The sequence below is a fragment of the Hypanus sabinus genome, chromosome 23 (genome assembly GCF_030144855.1).
Source record: "Hypanus sabinus isolate sHypSab1 chromosome 23, sHypSab1.hap1, whole genome shotgun sequence".
In the NCBI taxonomy this organism is placed as follows: Eukaryota; Metazoa; Chordata; class Chondrichthyes; order Myliobatiformes; family Dasyatidae; genus Hypanus; species Hypanus sabinus.
Genome location: NC_082728.1, coordinates 64,841,141 through 64,860,132, shown reverse-complemented (window position 1 = coordinate 64,860,132; position 18,992 = coordinate 64,841,141). Strand labels below are relative to the sequence as shown.

General features: G+C 42.0%; 1 protein-coding gene across 2 annotated transcripts in view; it reads right to left on the bottom strand.

The window, feature by feature from the left end:
- Nucleotides 1–18,992, bottom strand: part of LOC132380265 (protein HID1) — a 257,992-nt gene that overhangs the window by 61,817 nt on the left and 177,183 nt on the right. For both annotated transcript variants that reach the window (XM_059949013.1, XM_059949014.1), the window contains one exon: nt 1,038–1,121. In XM_059949013.1, coding sequence (XP_059804996.1) covers nt 1,038–1,121 — 84 coding nt within the window. The remainder of the gene's footprint in view (nt 1–1,037; nt 1,122–18,992) is intronic.

The following is an 18,992-nucleotide window of genomic DNA, read 5'->3' as shown; positions in this document are numbered from 1 at the left end:
AGAGGGAGTGCAATGATGATGATTCACTCCCTTCCTGGACGACACTGGGACAGTCAGATTGGGCCTGTATTCTCTAAACTTAATTGAGAAGGAGAGGAAAACTCACTGAAACCTACAAAAGTATTATAGGCTTGACAGGCCAGATGCAGAGATGTTTCTCCTAGCTGGGTGTCTACAATCAGGGATCACAGTCCCATAAAGATGTGGGTTTCTTGGAATTCTTAAATTCTCTGTCCCAGGGGAGTCATGAAAGTTCAGTCAGAGAAAGATGGAAAGATTTCTGGACACGAAGGGAATTGAGTGATATAGTGATAGTTCAGGAAAATGAAGCAGAGATTGAAGATCAGTCATGATCTTCATGAACAGTAGTGCAGGCTAGCACAACAGATGACACCTTCACTCCTCATCCTAATCCTTTCCCTAATTATGTTAGTTTGTAATGTCATAAAAATGTTTCAATCAATCGTGTCCAACAATTCAACATTAATGTGTTAGAACTACCAATTGGCACCATGTGTTCACCCAATCAGAGCTTGATGAACAGTGCTTGTTCACTCAGTCTGCAAGTAGTCTGGGAAGCATGTTTTCAGGTGTGCACAGCTGGGACACAGGGTAATGGGGAGGAACCAGGTGGGAGCATAACAGGCAGGTAAGAAATGCCAATGATAAATTTAAACACTAAGGGAACCAGGAAAGGAAGAGGGGAAGGTGATTTGGTGGTGGGGGAAAAGAGAGACAGAGTCAGAAGTTAGGGGAAGGGGCTCAGAGTAGGAAGGATGGACTGAGGGGAGGAGGCAAGGAAATGACTTTGGATATATGTGTGTTTGCCTGTGTTTGCTGAGAATACTTGTTTCCACATACATGCACACACCAAGTTCGTGTACAGACTCTGGTTGGCAATTATCTGACCCACGATCCAACCCTGCTAAGCCCATTTAGTAGCTGGTGTCCGAACACTATTAATAAATAAATCTATACATAATGCTGGTGTGCTGCCTAAGAATAATAATAAAAATCTGGCATATACATCTACCTACCCAGTCTGGGCTCGGTGACCAGTGACGGCTCGTAGAGAGACCTGAAGACTTCCTTCTCCTCTCTGAGGTCGGTGGAATTGTATCCTGTAAAAGAGTAAAAAAAGGCGGCTATCAAATGTTGAAGAAAATAAGGACAGACCAAAAGCGCACAGCATCAGAAAGGTTATGGCAGGTGTGGATTGAGATAGGTTGTTTTCCAGCAAAGGGATATTTTGTCAGTTGGAGGCCCTCAAAAGTGAAATATTGAGAATACAGTCTTCATATGTTTCTGTGAGAATAAATGGCAAGGCTAACACATTTTGAAAACCTTGATTTTCAAGGGATATTCAGATCCTAGTTAAGGAGGAGAAAGAAATGCATAGTAGGTGTTGTGTATGTTACCGGTTACACAACAGAACTATAAATAAAAACACTAGAGACTGGAGCTAAGTTAACAGAGGTTTTTACTTACAGAACCTGAACTGGAGACACACACACACACACACACACACACACATATATATATATTCACATCAATACGCGCCTAATAGCGCATGCTCATTAACGTCTTACTACGACATAAAATAGAACCATATTATACAGTAGGCTATATGGTACACTCCTCCACTTTTATTTTAAAAGTGTATCAACTGTTTTTTTTTCTGGGGCACTATGCTAAACAAATACTGTATGTGTACCCTTAATATACAAACACCCACCAACTGTTTAATCAGTAACTTAATACGAAATTATAACAAAGTAATATAATTATAACTGAAGTCTCTAGGGAGGTGTCTTCTCTGCCTCTCTGGGTAACGTCTGCCCTAAAACGTTTGATTTGGGGAATTAGTCTTCAAAGGTACATCAAGTGGGTTCTCAGCACTGATGACAGGCTTCTCTGTGGACGAGGTTGATGTGGTCACATCAGGAGTGTTTGCTTCTATGTCCAGGGAGTCAGGACAAGGTGTTGTGTTTTCCACCTGAGCATCCAGGATTTGATCCATGTGACTTCTCCATACATTCTCTCCCACCTGTACTCTATACATCAGTGGCCCGTCTATGGCAGAAAATATACCCGCTGCCACTTTTCAGTCCAGTAATCCCGTGCAAGAACTGACTGTCCCACATTGAACCTCCGTGTTGACTTAGCATTCAAATGTTTGAACTGTCTGTTCTCTACATCATGCCATACATTTGGTTTGAGAAGATCCATATGAGACCTCAGGTTCCTGTTTAGAAACATCATCGCTGGTGTCTGGTTAGTGGTTGCATGTACTGCATTACGATAGGCAAGGAAGAAGTTGTCTATCTTGTGTTGTTAAAAAAAACACAGAAACATAGAAAACCTACAGCACAATACAGGCCCTTCGGCCCACAAAGTTGTGTCAAACATGTACCAACCTTAGAAATTACTAGGCTTACTCATAGCCCTCTATTTTACTAAGCTCCATGTACCTATTGAAAAGTCTTTTAAAAGACCCTGCCTCCACCACCGTTGTCAGCAGCCCATTCCACACACACACCACTCTCTGAGTGAAAACCTTACCCCTGACATCTCCTCTGTACCTACTCCCAAGCATCTTCAAACTCTTGTGGCAACCATTTCAGCCCTGGGAAAAAGCCTCTGACTATCCACATGATCAATGCCTCTCATCATCTTATACACCTCTATCAGGTTACCTCTCATTCTCCGTCACTCCAAGGAGAAAAAGGCTGAGTTCACTCAACCTACTCTCATAAGGTATGCACCCCAATCCAGGCAACATCCTTGTAAATCTCCTCCGCACCTCTCCGCTGAGAGGATGGTGCAGGAGGGAGGGCTTCAGGTTTTTAGGTAATTGGGCTTTGTTCCAGGGAAGGTGGGATCTGTTCCGACGGGACGGTTTACACCTGAACTGGAGCGGTACTAACATTCTTGCAGGAAAATTTGCTAGTGCTGCTTGGGGGCGGGGGGAGGGGTTTAAACTAAATTTGCAGGGGGCAGGGATCCAGAATGTGAGAGGATAGCGAGATGAAGAATAAAGGACAGGTGGGGACTACACGGTTCCGGAATATTAAGTGTGTTGTAGAGAAAGGTGAGGCAGAACAAGTGATAAAGAGGACACATGTACAGAGGAATGGTCTGAAGGAACATGGAGTTAAATGTGCAGAAAGAATAAGTAAATTTAGGAAGGACAACAAAATTTAAGGGGCGTATAGCCCAATGGGAGTTTGGGGAGCTGGATTAAGCACAATAGGCAGCGATTTAAACAGAGAGTGGAGAAATGGGCTAAAAATTCTATATCTGAATGCACGAAGTGTCAGAAATAAGGCAGATGGGCTTGAAGCTCAGGTGCGAATGGGTAACTATGATGTTGTTGGGATAACGGCTGCAGGGAGATCAGACCTGGGAAATGAATGTACAAGGGTATACATGCTATCGTAGGGACAGAAATGTGGGCAGAGGGGGTGGGGTGGCCCTGTTGGTGAGGAATGAGATTCAGTCCTTTGCAAGGGGGGACATAGGATCAGGAGTAGAGTCTGTGTGGATAGAACTGAGGAACAGTAAGGGCAAAAAGACCCTAATGGGTGTAGTCTACAGGCCCCCAAACAGCAGCATGAATATTGGGTGCAAGTTGAATAGGGAGTTAACATTGGCATGTGGCAAAGGTAATGTCGCAGTAGTTATGGGGGATTTCAACATGCAGGTGAACTGGGAGAATCAGGTTGGTGCTGGACCCAGGAAAGGGAGTTTGTAGAGTGCCTATGGGATGCATTCTTGGAACAGCTTGTACGAGAGCCGACCAGGGACAAGGCTATTCTGGATTTAGTGTTGTGTAATGAACAGGATTTGATAAGTGATCTTGAAGTAAAGGAGCCATTAGGAGGTAGTGACCATAATATGATGTTTTTATCTGCAACTTGAGAAGGATAAGGGCAGATCGGAGGTGTCAGTGTTGCAGTTGAACAAAGGAGACTATACAGCCATGAGGGAGGAGCTGGCCAAAGTTAAATGGACAGATATCCCAGCAGAAAAGACAGTGGAACAGCAATGGCAGGTATTCTTGGGAATAATGAACAAGGTGCAAAATCAGTTCATCCCTCAGAGAAGGAAGGATTCAAAGGGGGGAAAGGGGCCACAGTGGTTGACAAAGGAAGTCAGAGATTGCATAGCATTAAAAAAAAGTATGATAGAGCTAAGGTGAGTGGGAAGACAGATGATTGGGAACAACAGAACTTAACTAAAAAGGCAATACGGGGAGAAAAAATGAAGTACGAATGCAAGCTAGCCAGGAATATAAATGAGGATAGCAAAAGCTTTTTTAGGTATGTGAAGAGAAAGAAGATAGTTAAGAACAATGTTGGGCCCTTGAAGAATGAATTGGGTGAAATTGTTATGGGAAACAGAGAAATGGCAGAAGAATTTAGTAAGTACTTTAGATCTGTTTTCACTAGGGAAGACGCAAGCAATCTCCCAGATGTATGGATGGGCCAAGGACATAGGGTAACAGCGGAAATGAAACAGATTGACATCAGGAAGGAAACGGTGATGAGAAGACTGATGGGACTGAAGGCTAACAAATCCCCAGGTCCAGATGGTCTGCATCCTAGGGTACGAAAGGAAGTGGCTCTGGAAATTGCGGATGCATTGGTAATCATTTTCCAATGTTCCTTAGATTCAGGATCAGTTTCTGAGGATTGGAGAATGGCTAATGTTATCCCACTTTTTAAGAAAGGAGGGAGGGAGAAAACAGAGAACTATCGTCCTGTCAGCCTAACATCAGTAGTGGGGAAGATGCTAGAGCCAATTATTAAAGATGAAATAGTGGCATATCTAGATAGCAGTGATAGGATTGGGCCGAGCCAGCATGGATTTACCAAGGGCAAATCATACTTGACTAATCTATTGGAGTTTTTCGAGGATGTAACCAGGAAGTTAGACAAGGGAGATCCAGTGGATGTAGTGTACCTCGATTTTCAGAAGGCATTTGATAAGGTCCCACATAGGAGATTGGTGAGTAAAATCAGAGCTCATGGCATTGGGGGGAAGACATTGACATGGATAGAAAACTGGTTGGCCGATAGAAAGCAAAGGGTAGCGGTGAATGGGTGTTTCTCGGAATGGCAGGTGGCGACTAGTGGGGTGCCACAGGGCTCGGTATTGAGACCACAGCTGTTTACGATCCACATCAACGATTTAGATGAAGACATTGAGAATAACATCAGCAAATTTGCTGATGGTACTAAGCTGGGTGGCAGTGTGACATGTGATGAGGGTGTTAGAATTCAGGGTGACTTGGATAGGCTGGGTGAGTGGGCAGATACCTGGCAGATGACGTTTAATGTGAATAAGTGTGAGTGTGGGAGTAAGAACAGGAAGGCAGATTATTATCTGAATGGTGTAAAGTTAGGTAAGGGAGAAATACAAAGAGATCTAGGAGTCCTTGTTCATCAGTCACTGAAGGTGAATGAGCAAGTGCAGCAGGCAGTGAAGAAGGCTAATGGAATGTTGACTTTTATTACAAAGGGAATTGAGTACAAGAGCACGGAAATCCTCTTGCATTTGTACAGAGCCCTGGTGAGACCACACCTGGAGTATTGTGTTAACAAAGTTAATTCCTGGAATGTCCAGACTGTCTTACGCAGAGAGGTTAGAGAGACTGGGCTTGTACATGCTGGAATTAAGGAGATTGAGAGGGGATCTGATTGAAACAGATAAGATTATTAAGGGATTGGACAAGATAGAGGCAGGAAATATGTTCCAGATGCTGGGAGAGTCCAGTACCAGAGGGCATGGTTTAAGAATAAGGGGTAGGTCATTTAGGATGGAGTTAAGGAGAAACTTCTTCTCCCAGAGAGTTGTGGGGGTGTGGAATGCACTGCCTCAGAAGGCAGTGGAGGCCAATTTGCTGGATGCTTTCAAGGAGGAGCTAGATAGGTATCTTATGGATAGTGGAATTAAGGGATATGGGGACAAGGCAGGAACCGGGTATTGATAGTAGATGATCAGCCATGATCTCAGAATGGCGGTGCAGGCTCGAAGGGCCGAATGGTCTACTTCTGCACCTATTGTCTATTGCACCCTTTCTATGGTTTCCACATCCTTCCTTTAGTGAGGAGACCAGAACTGAGCACAGTACTCCAAGTGGGGTCTGACCAGGGTCCTATATAGCTGCAATATTACCTCTCTGCTCCTAAATTCAATTCCATGATTGATGAAGGCCAATACACTGTACACCTTTTTAACCACAGTCAACCTGCACAGCTGCTTTAAGGACCCCAAGATCCCTCTGATTCTCCACACTGCCAGGAGTCTTACCATTAATACTATATTCTGCCATCGTATTTGGCCTACTAAAATGAACCACTTTACATTTATCTGGGTTGAACTCCATCTCCACTAGAGATCACTGTTAACGCTGAGCCTGTGTCCAATTCCACTTTCAGTCTCATGCCTGCCACTTGTGGAGTGATCCATATTACTCTTCGATCATCTTCCTCTTCCACGCTGTGAAGTGGAAGATAATTCACTTTTGTCTGAGTCATTTTCATCAGAATTGCTTTCTTTCATTTTGTGCACATTGTTGTATTTTCCTTTCTGGGTTTTCTTGTTTCTCTGTACTTTGCCCTTTTCCTGCTGTTTAGCTTTGCATACTCTGCCAGTGTGACCCTGATTTCTACAGTTTCAGCATTCTTCATTTTTAAACCAACAACCATCAGGGTCGTGTGACCTGTCCCCACAACGGTAACATTTCTTTCCTTCACTTCTGTGCAGTGACATTTTATTCGTAGCATATTCCAGAGATTTTTGCTGTATTTCTGAATCACCTCGTGCAGCTATTTCTAATGATATATCGCCTTCTTGAATGTAAGGTCTTTTTCACACGGGAACTTCTTCTGGGTGGTTTCACAGTACATGCCACACACTAATCTATCCCTCAATGTATCTGACAGGCCCGTTCCAAATTGACAATGTTCTGATATTTTGCGCAATTCAGCACAATATTCATAAATGCTTTCATTTTTGTTCCGATCTTTCAGTAATGACCAGTGATTTGGGTTTAAATGCCGTTGTAAGGTGTCTACTATTTGCTTGAACGTTTTGTCAGCTGGCTTTTCAAGAGTTAACAAGCTCCACAGTAGGCCGTATGTTTTCATGCCCATAACACTGAGTAGTAAGTGGGCTTTCTTTTCATCACTAATCTCTTCTCTTCGGATGTCCATCCGAATCCAATGACAATATCCACTTCTTTACCGGTGAAATCTTTGATGACTATACAGTCCTATCCTGGACCCACAAGTTCCATTGCAGGTGGGACATGTATATGTGGTAGTGCTGGTATCCATGGCTGCGTATCTTCTGACTCTCTTCTGGTTGTACTTTCCTTTTTTTGTAATTTATTTTTTTTATTGAAGTTCATCATCAAACAAACATTTCCATAAGATGTATTTCAGACATTGTACATATATATCATATAATCATATATATCACAAATCTCCACAAAGTATTTATCTGAGGTATACATTTATAGAAAAGACTGGAAAGAAAAAAAACAAGCAAAAGGAAAGAACTACGTACAAGTAGGGAGTGATTTTTTTTTCCAACAGATTCATTGATTTGTGAGAATAAAATCAGGCCTATGAGGCATTATGTAGTTAAACCATTTCCCCCAGTATAAATAAAATTGTTCCAGTTTATGATTAACAGATGCTGTTATCTTCTCCATTTTGTAAATGTCCATTGTAATTTCCATCTATGTATTTAAAGTTGGGCTTGTGACGACCCACTTTCTGATCAGGCGAACCAGCTCACAAACAGTCAGCGCGCGGGGAGAGACTTTGGTAATGCACCTCTGATGTCATTTCCGCCCAGAGAGGGCGGGAACTAGGGATTAAAAGCCAGCACCGCGAAGTTTGAATAAACTGGTCTCGAAATGACTTACTGACTGTGTGTCATTGTTTCTAGCTCTGTATGTAGTACATCGCTACAGGCTCTCCTGTGATAACCATTTCCTAGTAAGAGTCTTTTTACCAGCCACCAACAGTAAATATTTATCTCTTTTCAACCATCCATGAGGTATATATCCAAAATATATGGTCTTACTCTCTAAGGGTATTTCAGATTTAAAGATATCTTGTAGGGCACTGTGTATCCCCCTCCAATAGTCTTCAATAACAGGGCAGTCACAAAAAATATGATAATGATTTGCATTTTGATTTCCACAATTCCTCCAGCAAACAGGGAGGTTACTATCATAATAGGATTTCTGAGAGGGTGTAATAAAATATCTTATCAAGTTTTTCCATCCAAACTCCCTCCATTTCTGTGAATTGGTACACTTTCATTGATACCTCCATATTGTTGTCCATTCTCCCTCAGATATAATTATCCCCCCTTCCTTCTCCCATTTTAACCATATAACAATCACAGCACGGAAACAGGCCATCTTGGCCCTCCTAGTCCGTGCCGAACTCTTAATCTCACCTAGTCCCACCTACCCGCACTCAGCCCATAACCCTCCACTCCTTTCCTGTCCATATACCTATCCAATTTTACCTTAAATGACACAACTGAACTGGCCTCTACTACTTCTACAGGAAGCTCATTCCACACAGCTATCACTCTCTGAGTAAAGAAATACCCCCTCGTGTTTCCCTTAAACTTCTGCCCCCTAACTCTCAAATCATGTCCTCTCGTTTGAATTTTGTTTTAATGTATGAAGTTGAATGTGTTTTAAGATTTGACAACCCCTTATACATGCTTGAAATGATTCTACTACCATTATCTGAATTATATCCTTTTCTAAAGAACTCTATCAAGCATGTATTTGCCTTGGTTACATTTATAAGCGTCTTATTAACATATTGTCGCATCTGCAAATACCAATAAAAGTCTTGTTTTTCTAATAAGTGTTTCTCTTTAATCATTTCAAAACTGAACAGTGTTCCTTCTTTCATTATGTTGCAAAGAACTGTTATTCCTTTAGCTGTCCATTCCTTAAATCTAGCATCCAATTTATTTGGTGTAAAATCCGAGTCATATGCACACCATTTAAGAATTGCAATATTTCCCTCTAGATTATATTCTTTTATAGTAGTTTTCCATATTTTAAGAGTCAGTTTCACCCATGGGTTATCAATAGTATTTATGTACCTTTGCAGGTTGTTATCAGCCAAAATTGCTTGTATAGGGATGGGAAGTACCCACTCCTCAATGTTTTTCCATTGAGCGTCATGTGATGGGTTGTACCAACATATCACAGCTCTCAACTGTGCTGCAAAATAATAATCTCTAAGAGAAGGTAGGCCCCATCCCCCCCTTTTCCTTTGCTAATTGCAAAGTTTTGAGATGAACTCTAGGCCTTTTACCCTGCCAAATATACCTTGATAATGTCTTGTTACATTCATTGAATTTGTGTTGATTAATCTCTATTGGTAGGGTCTGAAAGAGATATAACAGTCTGGGCAGTATATTCATTTTAATAGACTCAATCCTTGAACTGAGACTGAAAAAAGGAATCAGGTTCCATCTTGCCACGTCTTTTGGCATAATGATGCCCAAATATTTGAAAGACTCTGTGTGCCATGCCCAGGGGTATTGACTTTCAATTTCTCTTGGTGGGCTATAGTAATATGAAAGTAATTGGGTTTTATCTATGTTGATCTTGTATCCTGATAATTGACCACATTGTTCAAAGGATTGCATCAATTTAGGTAAAGAGTATGTTGGTTACCCTAGATAGATCAAAATGTCATCCGCATAACAAGCCAATTTATGCTCTGTCCCTTTAATAGTAATTCCCCTGATATCATTTTGTCTGATGTATTGAGCTAATGGTTCCAGATATAACGCAGAGTAGCGGTGACCATGGACAACCCTGTCTCGTGCCCCTTTCTAGGATTAGACTATTTGAAAAAATATCCATTGATTTTAATCCTAGCTGTAGGATTGTCATGTAGTGTCTGTATAGTTTTAATAATTGTCTTAGAAACCAAATCTATGTAAAACTCTGTAAAGAAAATTCCAATTAACCTAATCAAATTTTTTTTCAGCGTCCACGCTTATCACTATTGCTTTGATTTTTTTTTGCATATGATCCATAATGTGAAGTGTCCTTCGTATATTGTCTTGAGTTTGGCGTTGTCGTATAAAACCTGTCTGATCGTTATGTATCAGTATGTGTAGAAACTCCTCTATTCGTTTGGCCATGATGGAGGTAAATAATCTATCATCTACATTAAGAACGGATATTGGTCTAAATGACCCGCATTCCATTTGATCCTCGTCTTCTTTTGGTATAACTGAGATTATCGCTTCCTTCCAACTGGGTGGCATTTGTGCCTTTTTTTAAAGCCCAGTTCAGTGTAGGGAGTAAAACAGGAATTAACTAATTTTTAAATTCTTTGTACCACTCTGCCATATACCCATCTGAACCTGGTGACTTGCTTAATTTAAGCCTACTAACTGCAGCTTTTAATTCAACTTCAGTTATGTCAGCAGTCATAGTTCTGTTTTGTTGTTCGCTTAAAGTGGGTAACTCTAGAGATTTCAGGAAGGTGTCAATTTGGGTTATGCTTCCCCATGGAACTTTGGAATATAGAGTTTTGTAAAGCACTTCAAAAGCTTCTTGAATTTCACTTAGCTTATTTTTTTTATCATTTTCTTTCTTGGGTCCCTAATTCTATGTATTTTCTGCCATCTTTTCTCCCCCCCCAGTTTCCAAGCCAGTATTTTCATAGATTTTGATCCACTTTCATGATTTCTCTGTTTCAGAAACATTAAGGTTTTCCTGATTTCTTGCGTAGCCTATTTATATCATTCCTAATTCTTTTAATTTCCCCTAATGTATCCTGTGCCAAATTCAATTTGTGTTTTTTTCTCTAGTTCCTTCAGCCTATTTTGTAATTCCTCTGATGTTTTATTCCTTATATGAAGATATCGCTATAATTTTCCCTCTTAAGACCGCCTTCAGAGTATCCCATAAAATGGGAGGTGGAACCTCTCCATTATCATTAAATTCTAAGTAGAGACCAATTTCTTTTTTAATTTGTTCCTTAAAGTGTGGATCATTGAGTAGACTTGAATTTAGTTTCCAAATAGTATTCTTTGGTTGTAGGTCAAAATCAACAGATAAATATATAGGCGCATTGTCACTTACATCTATTGTCCCAATTCCACAGGTGTTTATTTTGTCTTTGTCTTTTCCAAATGTTATAAAATAGTCTGTTTTTGTATATACAGAATGGGGAGCAGAATAATGAGTGTAATCCCTTCTGTCGGGTTAAAGGTCCCTCCATATATCAATTAAACCAACATCCTCAAAAAGTGTATTAACTTTTTTATGTAAAGATTTTGTTTCATAGGTTTTTCTATTGGAAGAGCCTAAGTTTGGTTGTAATTGTAAATTTAAGTCTCCCCCACATATCAGGAGACCTTCTGTTTCTGTTACCATAATATCAGTAATTTTCTGAAAGAAACCAATATCACTTCCCGGGGGGTGCATATATATTTAATAGAGTAACTGAATTTCCATCTATATTCCCCCTTACCAGAATATATCTGCCCTCTTTATCTCCCATTTTGAATACTTTTTCAAAATTTAGCTTACTTGAGATAAGAATAGCAACTCCTCTCCTACGTCCTGATTTATATGAGAAAAACAGATTAGTGAAACCCATTCTCTTTAGTTTTTCATGCTCATTATCACTTAAATGAATTTCCTGTAAATATACTACATGGGCTTGTTCTTTTTTCATTTTGGGTAAAATCCTCTTACATTTGATTGGATTTAATAGCCCATTGACATTAAAAGAAATGAATTTTACCTTGTCCTTAGCCATCTGTATTTATCTGTCAATGTATCATTGAAATTAGAAAAAAACTTAATTGATCTACTTCCTGAACAAGTAAGAACCAAGAAACGTAAATAATAACAAAAATGGTAACAAACGTGTGATTCCAAGCCTGAGGTCTCTAGTAGATGACCCTGCATTGAGCTAGAGGAAATATCTAGCTGTGGGGGATAACCCCTCCTACTTGTGAGTTGAGGGCCCCCATTGCAGTATTCATAAAAGTCAGTGAACAAATCTACTACACAGAAAAGATTTCCTTGTGTACTCCTTTTTTAAATATATATATATATATATATATATATATATACACACAAGCACGCACACACAGACACACACATACATATTACATACATACACACACATATATATATTCTCATTTTGGTGGGGAAAAAGGAGTAAGTGAGTGAATAAAGAATAACAACTAAGTAATATAAAATCCACATTATAATAATTATTTCTCGAGATAGGTATATCACCATGTACTTTTGCTTCCGTTTAGCTTCTCAACATTTTTAAAGTTAGCCAAACCTTATGGCTCTTCTGAAGGGAGCGAGGACTGTCTTTGGGAAACTCCCGGTCTCTTCCTGATATATTTCTCTCGGCCTCCTCCCATCTCCTGCCTTCTTGATTCTCACACGATTTCCCAAGCGGAGCGGGATAATTCCTCAGCCAGGCTTTCCCTCCTTTTGGTCACGCTGATGGGCAACCCTCTGGCCTTAATGTCTGTAGTCACCTCTTCCACTGTCTGGTACAACCGCGTCCCGTCGTCATAAAACACTCGAAGTTTAGCAGGGTACGGAGTTTGAAATCTAACCTTTTTTTTGCTTTAGTACTCACTTTACTACAGAGTATTCTTTGCGTTTCTGCAGGACCACGGGGGGGAGGGTAATCTTGGTTGAAATATATTATCGTCTAAAAACACTCTCTTCTTACCCTAGGCCCTTTGTAGAATCTCTGCCTTGGTGCTGTACCGAAGAAATTTAATTATTATTGAGCGTGGCTTATCTTGGGTAGACTTTAGGACTAACGAGTGGTGGGCTCTTTCGACTTCCAGCTGCATAGCTGAGAGAAGATCCAGCGCATCCCGCAGTAACTTTCCGACAACTCCATCATAGATGATCCCTCCGCTCCTTCGGGGACGTTGTAGATTCTGATATTTTTCTGCCGTGATCTTCCCTCCAGGTCAAGCAGTTTGCCTTCTTGGTGATTTGATATTTTTATCATCTTACTCAGTATTTGTTCCACGTTTTGAACATGATCTTCCATCTTCTCAATTCGAGTCTCTGCCACCACTATTTTTTGATTGACGCTAGCGAGCTCTGACTTAATATCACGGAGCTGCTGCTTTATTGCTTTCTGAAACTCCCTTATCGCTTTCAAAATTTTGATCATATTTGCTGCTTTGCCTGAACGAGGCCCAGCGTCTGCCTCGCTAGCACGCAGTCGGGTAGGAGAGCCGCTCACTGCATTCCTCTTGGCTGCAGGATCCGCAGTGTCGCTTTTTTTATTTCCATTCCTTTTCCCCATTCTTGACCCTCTTTTCAGTTCAAATATTTTTCCAAAAATACTAAATGTGATGGGTTAACGGGGCTTAATACGCATTTTTCCGGAGGAGCTAGTGACTTAAGCTGCCATTCTCGACGATGACGTCACTGGAAACCCTGGCTGTACTTTCCATCTCCAGAATACAAACACAACCCTACACAGCTGTCACCAAGTGTTACGGTCAGCAGCAACATCCTCCAGGTCCTCAGGTCTGATCTTGCACTTCATTAAAACATTCTTCATCTGATACTTATCGCACTTCTTCGGCCCTCCAGCTGAGTGTCGACCATGATGTAGCTGGCCGTATAACACTCTGCGGGGTAGCCGACACGGGGGCATCCTTATCACATGCCCCAGTCACTGCAACTGACATTGGGTGATCATGGCCTCAATACTTCTGCAGTTGGTCTTTACAAGTATTTCAGTGTGAGGCACCCACTCACGCCACGTACTTTCCAGGATGCGCTGAAGGCAGCTCATCTGGAAGTGCTCCAAGGACTTGATGTGACAGCTGTAGGTTACCCAAGCTTCACAGCCATAAAGGAGGGTGGCGACACAGACCTCTTGGTATACAGTGATCTTTGTGGAGGGACAAAGGCTCCTGTTCTGAAAGACTCTACGCTGAAGTCTCCCAAAGGCAGCCGGTTTAATGTGGCTCTGGATGTCGTTGTCAATGCCACTATCCTCAGAGAGAATGCTCCCCAGATATTTGAAAGATGGCACTACTGAGCTTTTCATCACCAACAGTGAAGGCAGGTAGGGTGGGTGGGACACTAGCACTCCATTGGCAAACCACTTCTGTCTTGGTGGTATTGACAGTCAGCCCCATCCTGCTGTATGCTCTCACCACCACAGTAAGGACAGTCAGAAGATCCCTTGGTGTATGGGCCACAAGAGCACAGTCGTCTGCATTCTGCAGGTCCAGGACCTGTTCTCTATGGAGTTTGGTGGTTGCGTGGAGCCTCCTGATTTTAAAGAGGTTGACATCCACTGCCACACCACTGCTATCCTCAGTCTCCTTGTGGAGAAGCTTGGTAACACACAGGATGAAGATGTTAAAGAGCACTGGTGCTAGCACACACCCCTGCCTCACCCTGTGCATACAAGGAAGGGCTCAGGCTCTTGACCTCCTATGGTCACCCGAGCAGTCATCCCATCATGGTACAGTAGGTATCGGCAGCTTCTTCTGTTTCTTCTCGGAAGTCTGTTGGAAAAACGATGATGTCAGTGATGCCTCTGATGAGAACTAAGTCTGGACTGGCAGGTCATTGAAAGGTTGGGTCATCTCTCCATGCAGTCCTGGCATTTTTGATAGAGGTCCTTCAGCCTCTGCACTTCAAACATGCTGATGCCTTTGCAGACTACCAAGCAGCAGGGATTATGATCTTTGGCCAAGGCCTCTCATCCTGTCACAAGGATATTACATGCCTTCAGGGACACTAGTTTTTATAGTGCTTTGTGGGGCCACCCAGCTTTCTGGTGCCATGTGCCAGCTCATAAAAGAATACCATCTTTAGAAGGCGGTTGTCTTCCATCCGGACTACATGTCCAACGCAATGAAGTTTAGCCTTCATGGTCAGTGTCTCTGTGCCAGATCTCTCGGCCCTTTGTAGCACTTCTGTGTTGGGGATTCTGTCTTGCCATGAGATACCATTGATCTTGCAAAGGCACTGCAGGTGGAACTGGTCAGGCATCTTGATGTGCCTGTGGTATGGGGTCCATGTTTCACAGCCATACAGCAGAGAGGTCAAGACTGCTTTGTTAAACTGCCATCTTGGTCTTCAACAAGATGCCACATACTCCCCACATACGTGTCCATAGCCTGCCAAAGGATGCCTTAGCTTTTGCAAGTCTGTTTGAGACTTCTCAATCTCTGCAGGAAGGAAGTGTGGCAGCTTAAATTGAGAACATCAGTTTGATCCGTGCTCTAAGGTCCAGGTCCTGCTGCATCTATTCATCCTATACACACCAAGCCACAACCATCCTGCACCTTTGAGACTTTAGTTCACACTACAAAAATGCTGTGTGGGGATGGAGCTTATGAGACAATGGCGCCTAATGGCGACTCCTTTGCTTGCATCTTCAGAACCAGCTCTCTTTCTATCTTTAATATCTTTGTTTTTCCCTTTCAGGGTCCTTTTGAAGACCCTAACCTGGAGTTACAAGCTGAATTTGGTTCTTTGTGGGAATGGGACCTGCTCTCAGGGTCTCAAGACTGACTGTTATTCAATATACCAAGGATATTGCCTAGAAGATTAGCTCACCTTTGGAGTTTCAGGATTTCGTGGCTCTGGAGGTGGGTGGATTCCAGGTTGTTGCCTCTGCAGCAAATTAGTGTGTTGTGGGAGACAGCAGATCTCTGGCTGTGTGCCCCAAGTTCTTTGGGCACAGAGCTTGGAAAAAATGACGCAACGGACTTTTAAAATCATAAATGAGAAAGTTGTTTGATATGTTTTCCCCTCTCGCTGTGAAATGGAGACATCTCTTTATCCCTTATTAGGGAGACAGAGAGAGAGCCTGTGGTCGAATTACTGGGTGAACGAGTAGTCTTTGCAAGTATGTGTCTTTATTGATGCTTTGCTCCATGCTTGGTGGGGGGAGGGGCGCCAATGCTTTTATTTGCTGGTGGGGAGGGGGTCATTGTTTTGCTGCTGCTTACGTGTGCGAGGGGGGAGCTGGGGGGCTTTGGGATTCTAGTGTTTAATTGTCATTCATTCTTTGAGGCACTCTGCTTTTGTGGATGGTTGCGAAGAAAAAGAATTTCAGGATGTATATTGTACACATTTCTCTGACATTAAACGTACCTTTGAAAAATAAAATATTTAAACTTCAACGTGGAACTAGACAAGGTTGTCCTTTGAGTCCTGTGCTTTTTGATGTGGTCTTAGAACCTTTAGCTATTGCTAATTCTAATGATATGACTGTATTTTAAGGAGGGGTATTACCCACAAAGTTTTGCATTATGCTGATGACCTTTTGCTCTACATTTCTAATGTGGAGTCTTCCTTACTTTCCATACTTTCTTTACTCTTCTGCTTTAGTCAGTTTTCAGGATTTAACTTTCATAAGAGTGAACTTTTTCCTTTGAATAATTTGGTATTAGTTAATACTAACCTTTCTCTTAAAATTGAAAGAAATCAATTTACTTACTTGGGTGAACAATTACTAGGAATTATAAATTCCTTTTTAAAGAAAATTTTTTTACATTTCTGAATTATGTTAAGAAGGCACTATCAAATTGGTCACCGCTCTCTTTATCATTGTTTGGCCAAATTAATTCTATTAAAATGAATATTTTGCCTAAATTTTTATATTTAATTCAGCCGTACCTGTTTTTATTCCTAAATCCTTATTTGATTCTCTGGATTCTATTAAAATTTCTTATATATGAAAAATAAAATTTCTCAATTAAATAAAGTTCATCTTCAAAAGGCTAAAAAGAATGGAGGTTTAGCTTTACCCAATTTTAGGTTTTATTACTGGGCAGTCAATATACGGAATCTTACGTTTTGGCTATATTATATTAACCAAGAGGACTGTCCGGTCTGGGTTTCTGTTAATAAATTTTCTATCATTTCTCTTCTCGGATCTTCAATTCTTTTATCTTTAAGTAATTTAACTGGTAATTTTGTAGTTAAATACACTTTGAGGATTTGGGTACAATTTAGAAAATATTTTGGTTTACTGGGTTTTTCCCTTTCAAGTCCCATTTTTTCTAATTTTTTAAAACTCTATGATTGATGTAGTTTTTAAAGATTGGAATAGATTAGGTATTAAATGTTTGTTGGAGATGTTCTCTCTTCTTTTGAACAACTGTCAGCTAAGTAGAGCCTACCCAAAACCCACTTTTTTTTTTTATATTTACAAATTAGAGACTTTTTGCATTCGCAAGTACATAAATCTCCTAAAAGTCCAGTTAAGAATTTACTTGATACAATTTTTAATTTGAAACCCTTCCATAATGGATCTATCTAATATTTATGGTATGTTGTTGGGAATGAAAAATATTCCTTTAGACAAAATTAAAAATCCCTGGGAACAAGGTTTACAGATCCCAATTTCTGAGGATACTTGGAATGAGATTTTTAAATTGGTTAATACCTATTCATTATGTGCCCGTCAATCCCTTCTACAATTTAAAGTGGTTCGTAGGGCTCACATGACTAAAGATAAGCTGTCTCATTTTTATTCTGATATATCTCCCCATTGTGATAGATGTAATAATGGAGAAACTTCACTAATTCATATGTTTTCGAGTAGTCTGAGTCATGAAAAATATTGGAAGGAAGTATTCCAAACTTTTTTGGTGCTTTTTAAAGTAAATTTTAAACCTAATCCTTTGACTGCCTTATTTGGTCTTTTTGGAGGAAATTATATTATTTTGGAGACTCATGATTTGCACATTTTGGCTTTTATTTCTCTTATAGCCAGGAGGGCATTGTTGCTTAAGTGGAAGGATGCCATTCCGCCTACTCATTGGTTACATTGTGGCGACCCATTTCCTAGCGTATCCGAACCGACTGACAATTAGATAGCCTACGGGGGTTTGCGAGCACAGAGCTTTGGAGCCTCTGCGCCATGGGGGGCCGGTTGACAGAGGCTTAAAAGTGAGGCTGAAGTTTTCGAATAAAGTTTTTTCCTTCGACTGCAGTTACTGACTCCATGTCGTAATTTTAGTGCTGCGTGTAGCACACCGCTACAATTGGTGACCCCGACGGTCCAAACGATTTTTGGACCAGAAATGACCGACGCCGCCTCTGTTCATGCGGTTTCGTTGAAACTGCCAGGTTTCTGGACACAGCGCCCGGACCTATGGTTCCAGCAAGCCGAAGCCCAATTCCACGTTCGCCAGATCACCTCAGAAGACACCCGCTACTACTACGTGGTGAGCTCCCTCGACCAGGACACAGCGGCCCAGGTCGCGGAGTTCGTACAGTCGCCCCCGGCAGATGGCAAGTACACGGAATTCAAAGCCCTGCTCCTCAGGACTTTCGGACTCTCACGGCGCAAGCGGGCTGCCCGTTTACTGCACCTGGATGGCTTGGGCGACAGACCTCCATCGGCTTTAATGAATGAGATGTTGTCTCTCGCCGACGAACACACACCCTGCCTCATGTTTGAGCAGGCATTCCTGGAGCAGCTGCCCGAGGACATCCGCCTGCTGCTGTCCGACGCGGATTTCAGTGACCCCCGGAAGGTGGCAGCCCGGGCGGACTTGCTGTGGAACGCCAAAAAGGTGAGTGGGGCGTCCATCGCACGGATCTCCCAGCCCCGCTCCCGGCAGCAAACCAGTCCAGGCCCGGCCGCAGAGCCCGCCAACCCCCGGCCCAATGAACACTGGTGCTTCTACCACCAGCGGTGGGGTGCAGAAGCCCGCCGTTGTCGCCCGCCCTGCAAGTTCCCGGGAAACGCCAGGGCCAGCCGCCGCTGATGGCTACGGCGGCTGGCCATCGGGATAGCCTCCTGTATGTGTGGGATAGAAGGTCGGGACGCCGGTTTTTGGTCGATACTGGGGCTGAGATCAGCGTTTTACCTCCGACGAGTTACGACACCCGCAGCAGGGCACCGGGTCCCCTCCTGAGGGCCGTGAATGGCAAC